This window comes from Chondrus crispus, genomic scaffold, assembly GCF_000350225.1.
Source record: "Chondrus crispus Stackhouse genomic scaffold, scaffold_772, whole genome shotgun sequence".
Lineage (NCBI taxonomy): Eukaryota > Rhodophyta > Florideophyceae > Gigartinales > Gigartinaceae > Chondrus > Chondrus crispus.
Genome location: NW_005178796.1, coordinates 1 through 6,002, shown reverse-complemented (window position 1 = coordinate 6,002; position 6,002 = coordinate 1). Strand labels below are relative to the sequence as shown.

At 61.3% G+C, this 6,002-nt stretch overlaps 4 protein-coding genes across 4 annotated transcripts; 3 read left to right on the top strand and 1 right to left on the bottom strand.

The window, feature by feature from the left end:
• Positions 1–1,013: 1,013 nt before the first annotated feature.
• Positions 1,014–2,534, top strand: CHC_T00000998001 (hypothetical protein). The gene is made up of 2 exons (XM_005711655.1): positions 1,014–1,681; positions 1,706–2,534. The coding sequence occupies exons 1-2, from the start codon at positions 1,014–1,016 to the stop codon at positions 2,532–2,534; spliced, it is 1,497 nt and encodes a 498-aa protein (XP_005711712.1).
• Positions 2,535–2,581: 47 nt separating this feature from the next.
• Positions 2,582–3,001, top strand: CHC_T00009136001 (Lactoylglutathione lyase). Its single transcript, XM_005711654.1, has one exon. It carries the CDS (start codon positions 2,582–2,584, stop codon positions 2,999–3,001), a length of 420 nt encoding a protein of 139 aa, XP_005711711.1.
• A 50-nt stretch (positions 3,002–3,051) lies between these two features.
• CHC_T00000997001 (hypothetical protein) lies at positions 3,052–3,375 on the top strand. The gene has a single exon (XM_005711653.1). The coding sequence runs from the start codon at positions 3,052–3,054 to the stop codon at positions 3,373–3,375; it is 324 nt and encodes a 107-aa protein (XP_005711710.1).
• A 779-nt stretch (positions 3,376–4,154) lies between these two features.
• CHC_T00009539001 (Peptidyl-prolyl cis-trans isomerase) lies at positions 4,155–4,730 on the bottom strand. The gene has a single exon (XM_005711652.1). It carries the CDS (start codon positions 4,728–4,730, stop codon positions 4,155–4,157), a length of 576 nt encoding a protein of 191 aa, XP_005711709.1.
• Between the last annotated feature and the right edge of the window lie 1,272 nt (positions 4,731–6,002).

Sequence of the window (6,002 nt, the reverse complement as noted above, 5' to 3'; positions counted from 1 at the left end):
TAGGCGAGTTCGTTGCTTACGTATGCAACCTGACTTTCAGCATCGATGCTGATCCGAAGCACATTGGCCCGGCAACATACCTGGCAATCTTCGACGTAGCTCTGAGAGCTGGCGCCACTCGGGTCGACGGACGTGTCGTTGGACTCTCCGCAGAACGCGCAAACGTAAGAAGCATCGATCAGCATGTTTCAGACTTTTTCAACCACAGCCTTGAGGCGGGTCAACCCCAGCTCGAAGTCGGGTCCCACCATGCTGTCCATCATGAGACCGAACCAACGACCGAGAAACTCTTGGGCTTCGCCCTCGAGCCGCCAGGTGACCTTGGTCTTGTCGCCTTCCGGTTCGAATGTCCAAATGCCGGTTGCCTTGCCCTGCGCACCGAAGTCGATCGAGTTGACGATCCTGGTGTACGGAGCCGACTCGACGATAGTCAGTGAACCCTCGTCCGAGTTGGCGCTGGTCCATGAATATGAGGCACCTACGCCGGCAGAGGATGTTGCGGAATACGTGATCTCGGCCGTCGGGTCCTTCACTTTCCACGGCGACCAAGCCTCGTTCTTCGGCAGAGTGTTCACGTGATGAAAGATGACGTTGGCCGGTGCCGCCATCACCATGCTGCGCTCGGCGCCGAACTCTTTGGGCAAAAAAAACGTCACGGCGCTCATGAGGGCCACCAGCAGAAGAAAAATGATGACGACCCGCTTCAGCATGCCGCCCCTGTGGCATACCCCTCGGTCGATGGTCCAGGGCCAAGGCGCGCGACATTGACGCAGTTCGTCAAGACCGCGACAACACGCGATGTGCGTCGTGCTGTAGCCTTCCTCGGCCTTCTCCTTGTCACGGCCTGCAGTGACAGCGCCTCGTTGGGCGTTCCCGACGCCTCCGGTCTCGATGCCGGCACCGGCGACAGCGAACCGCGCGACACAAATACACCCGATGATGCGCGCGTCACCACCGACACGGGGACGACCGATTCGGGCGTGACCGATGCCGGCGCTGCCGACGCGTCGGTCATGCAACAGACCGGAACGACGGTCACGATCTCGACGGGCTCCGTCGAGGGCCAAGAGGAAAACGGATTGCGGATCTTCCGCGGGATTCCGTTTGCTGAACCACCGACAGGCAACTTGCGCTTTCGTCCGACCGTACCGGCCGCGCCGTGGGACGGCACACTGCCGGCCGATGATTTTGGTCCACCCTGCCCGCAAACGGCGTTGGGTCCAGAATTCTTGGCCGGCGACTTCGCCCGGCCGAGCAACGAGGATTGCCTAACTCTCAACGTCTGGGCACACGACGACGGTCAGCAACGACCTGTGATGGTCTTCATCTACGGCGGTGGGTTTGTCAGCGGCGACTCGGCGTGGCCACTGTACGAGGCAACTGATCTTGCCATCAATGCGGACGTCACCGTCGTGAGTATCAACTACCGACTCGGTGTTTTGGGTTACCTGGCGACCGAGGAACTGGCCGAGGAAAGCGGAATTGACAGCGCCGGCAACTATGGTCTGCACGACCAAATCGAAGCCTTGCGCTGGGTCCAAACCAACATCCGCGCCTTTGGTGGTGATCCGGACAACGTCACGGTGTTCGGCGAGTCCGCTGGCGCGATTTCGGTCTGCGCCATCCTGGGCGCGCCCAGCGCAGATGATCTCTTTCATAAAGCGATCATCGAATCAGGGATGTGCATCCTGGCCAGCGAACGCAGCGGCGGGCCGGTCAACACCCCGAGTATCATGGAAGGCGGGGCCGCGCTGATGGAAGAACTCGGCTGCGACGATGCGTTTGATCCCTTGCGCTGCTTAAGAACGCTTCCGCTGGAGGACCTGGAAGGCGCAACGAAGATTCTGTCCATTTTTTCGGGTGACCTCGCAGAGCTTACGGCCGTCTCGCCGCATGTGGATGGCACGCTGATTCCCGAGCAACCTCTCTTGCGCTTGTCGCAACCGGGCGCCGACAAACCGTTGATCGTTGGCTCCAATGAGGACGAAGGTATCCTGTTTGCCGGCGCCGCGGTGGTCGTGACGCGAGCGGGGTTTGAACGGGCCGTCGAGGACATGACGGGCGCGACGTCATCGACGGCCGAGGCGGTGGTCGATCTCTACTCGCGGCTGGACTACCCGCTCGCGAGCGATGCGTGGCTCGCGTTTTTGGGTGAGCTGTCATTCATTTGCCCCGGTGTCTCAGCGGCCCGCGAGGCCGCCGGGGGCGCGCCGGCGTACGCTTACCACTTTACGCGCAGCCCCTTGCTCACCCGCGCTATCGGCGTCGCGCACGGTATTGAATTGTTCTACGTCTTCTCGAGCTTCGACGAGATTCCGCTTGTTACAACGCCACCCGACCGCCGCGTCGAACAGACCATGCAGCGCGCGTGGGGAAGCTTTGCGCACACCGGTACACCGGATCTGGCCGAGACCTGGCCTGCATACTCTGCAACATCTCCTGCATTCGCGATTTTGGATGACCCGGTCGACATCGTGACCGAGATCCGCGGCGGGCGTTGCGACGACCTCCGCCGCCTGGGCCTGGTTCCCTAGCCGGGGTCGGTGGTTGGCGCTGACCTGAACACGTGGCATGCCGAGGCATGCGTTACTTACACACCATGATCCGCGTTCGTGATCTCGACGCCGCCCTCCACTTTTTTGTTGAGCTCCTAGGCCTCAAAGAGATTCGACGGCGGGACCACGAAAAGGGCCGGTTCACGCTCGTCTTTTTGGCGACCGACGAAAACGCTCCGCAGGTTGAGTTGACGCACAACTGGGACCAAGAGGAGCCTTACGATGGTGGCCGAAACTTTGGACATCTCGCCTACGAAGTCGACGACATCTACGCGACCTGCGAAAAACTTCAGGCCGCCGGAGTCACGATCAATCGTCCGCCGCGCGACGGGCGCATGGCGTTTGTGCGGTCACCCGACGACATCTCCATCGAGCTGCTGCAAAAAGGCGAAGCCCAGGAGATCAAAGAACCCTGGGCCTCCATGCCCAGCGTCGGTTCTTGGTGAGGCCCGTGTCGCAGTAGACAGGTCACGGCCGGCCGGCCTAATTTGACCGCATGAGTTGGTTGATTCTTTGTCTCGCAGGATTGTTCGAAGTCGCGTGGAGCACCGGCCTCAAATCCACCGAAGGCTTCACCAAACCGCTGCCTACGGTCGCCGTCGTGGGCGCCATCGCAGCCAGCATGTGGTTGTTAGCCTCGGCCACCAAAACACTTCCTGTGGGAACCGCGTACGCCGTGTGGGTCGGCATCGGAGCCACCGGCGCCACAATCTTGGGCGCGGTGATCTTCAAAGAACCCCTCACCCTCGCTCGCATGGGGTTTTTGACACTGCTGTTGATCTCCATCGTCGGACTCAAAATGACCGGGCAGCAGGCCTAACCCGGCACGTAGCAACGTGACGTAAACACCGTTTCGAACCCGAGATGCTCCAGCCGGGGCGCCGACGTACTCTCCCGCGCCTGGGTCACCGCCAAACCAATTCCTAGGGCCGCGGCATCGTAAAGACGTGTTGCAATCAAAGCCCGGTACAGACCGCGGCCACGCGCCCCGCTTAAGACCTGCGCACCCGTCAGATAAACATAGTCGCCGCGAAAAACCGTCGCCGCCGTGCCGACAACCTGATCGTCAAGATAGGCAGAATAAAAGCGTATGAAGTCCGGCCGTGCGGCGAACTCGCGGTGGTACGACTGAGCGAAGACCGTGCTCTCATTGTCCGGAACACCCCAACCGTTCACCGCCGCTTCGGTATGCAACTCAAGTTTCCCCGCGCTATCCACCCGAACCACACGTGGATCAGCCACTGCGCCCTGGGTATCGATCGCCATCCCGCGTACACGCCACGCATCGAATCCCCGGGCACGCAGGTGTTCACCAAAGTCCGACGGCTCAGTCCACGGACCGACACACCATTTGAGTCGAAGGCCGCGGTCTTTGTACTGCGTCAAGGTTGACTCAATAACCTCATCGGCTTCAGCGGCGGCGACCTTGGAAAACACAACCTCGTTGAGTGACGTGGGCGCGCTCGGCGTGAGGAGCTGAAACCAGCCGGGGCGTTCGATGACCTGGGTATCGCTACGGTGCAAGAAAACTTGCGTCGGCGCATCGATCGCGGCGCGGCGCCTTTGTTTGAAACTCCACCGCACGACGCAACCTAAACTTCAGACGATGCGGGCGGTTTTGATGCTGTCGAGTTCCGGAAAGTCTCGGCGTAACATCGCGTTGCCTTCGCGGTGGATGTTCCCTTGCCGTGGTCCCTTACCACTGGGCGTGGATTCGCCGTAGCCAGCATGAAGCGCCTTTGCGACCTCGATATCCCGCACCACACCAAAGGGTGAAAAACCCATTGTGTCGAGCCGGCGATTGTCCGCGGTGTTGATAAAGATCTGCGTCGTACGGCGCCCTGGCCCGGACGTCGCGAACGACAACCGGCCCGCGATGTTTTGTTCGACAACCGGATCATCGGGAATGAAAGCATCGCGCCAGGCTTTGGTGATCGTTGGATCTCCATGCAATCCACATTGCGCCATGAACCCTTCGATCACACGATAGAAGATGATGTCGGTGAAGAAACCTATGTTGACGAGATTGTAAAAGCGATCGGCGCCGTGGGGAGACCAGGCACGGTTGACATCGATCAGCATGGGGCCAACCGTCGTATCGAATTCGACAGTGAAGTCTTCGGGCGCCGTGGCATCGGCCGCCGTTGGGTTAAGCAGAGCAGGATGAGCGTCCATGACCCTGACTTACAGGGCCACGGAACAGCACGCTACTTGAAGAGACCGCCGAGCACGTTCTTGGCGGCCATACCGGCCAAATCGTCGGCAATGCTGCCGTCGCCGTCGCTATCGAGAAGCCCCCCGAGAAGACCGCCCGCGCCGCCGCCGGAATTGCCGCCGCCGCCACCCATTTGCTGCATCACGCCGCCGAGCAGGTCGCCGAGACCGCCCGCATCGAGACCGCCGGCTTGTTTCGCTTTGCCGAGAGCGCCCATGACGAGCGGCGCCAACAACGGAAGAAGTTTGGTGACCTGCGACAAATCGAGGCCACTGGCCTTCGCCATGCCCTGTTCCACCGCGGGTCGTTTGCCGCCGAGGATGTGGCCCAAAATGCCCTCGCCGTCGGTGGTCTTGTTGCTGCCGGGGCCGGGAGCCGCCGCCAACATCGAGCCGGCCATACCGAGCAGGCCGCCGAGACCGGGACCGCCCTGGTCTTGAGCGCCGCCACCGGAAAGGCCGGACAACATGCCGCCGATGCCATCGAGTAAGGAACCGTCGTGGTCGCGGTCGAGGGCGCTAGCGAGCTTTTGGGCTTGCTCAGGCTCCTTGGTTTGTTGCTGCAGACCGCCAAGGAGGGCGGGCAACGCGGCGGAGATCGCGCTTTGCGTCTGGCTCGGGGATGCGCCGATTTGTTGGGAGATTTGCTGCACGTTGCCGGAGCTCATCACGCCGGACAAAAGGTCGAAGATTTGGTTCACGATCTGGTTCCTCCTCAGGAAGACCAGGCCATAGTCCGCACCGCCGCGGGCGGCAAGTACGGTCCAGGGCGTCCAAGGGCGGCTCCGAAGGCAGTTATCTGTCAGCTTCTCCTATTGTGCGCTTTAGAAATCGTATTGCCCGACCGCCCGGAGCCAGGCTTTATGGGCGTCTATGCGGTCTGTAACTCTTCTGCTTGTTTCGGGTGCCCTCATCTTCGCGGGTTGCAGCGAGGCGCCTCCGCTCAACCTGCCCCAAGGATGCCAGCCCCTGCTCAACGGCCACGATTGCATGCTGCCTTACCCTTCGGACTTCTTCATCCAAGAGGACGGGCGCGTCGACCTCACGCGCGCCGCACAACTGCGCACCGAGGAAGGCATCAGCGCCGACTTTGCCGACCGTCGGACAGTGCGTGCGTTTTCGCGAAACCCAATGATCGTGGCTTCGTTCGAAGAGCCGATCGACCGCGCGGGCCTGGTCACCGTTTCGGTTCCGGTCGACCAAAGTCTGTCACCGGCCACGAGCGCAACGATC

Bases quoted from the DNA above. Each gene is read 5' to 3' on its own strand.
- CHC_T00009539001 (XM_005711652.1), bottom strand. From the start codon at position 4,730: ATGGACGCTCATCCTGCTCTGCTTAACCCAACGGCGGCCGATGCCACG.
- CHC_T00009136001 (XM_005711654.1), top strand. From the start codon at position 2,582: ATGCGTTACTTACACACCATGATCCGCGTTCGTGATCTCGACGCCGCC.
- CHC_T00000998001 (XM_005711655.1), top strand. From the start codon at position 1,014: ATGCAACAGACCGGAACGACGGTCACGATCTCGACGGGCTCCGTCGAG. The intron at 1,682-1,705 runs GTGCATCCTGGC...CAGCGAACGCAG, and splicing joins GCGATCATCGAATCAGGGAT to CGGCGGGCCGGTCAACACCC.
- CHC_T00000997001 (XM_005711653.1), top strand. From the start codon at position 3,052: ATGAGTTGGTTGATTCTTTGTCTCGCAGGATTGTTCGAAGTCGCGTGG.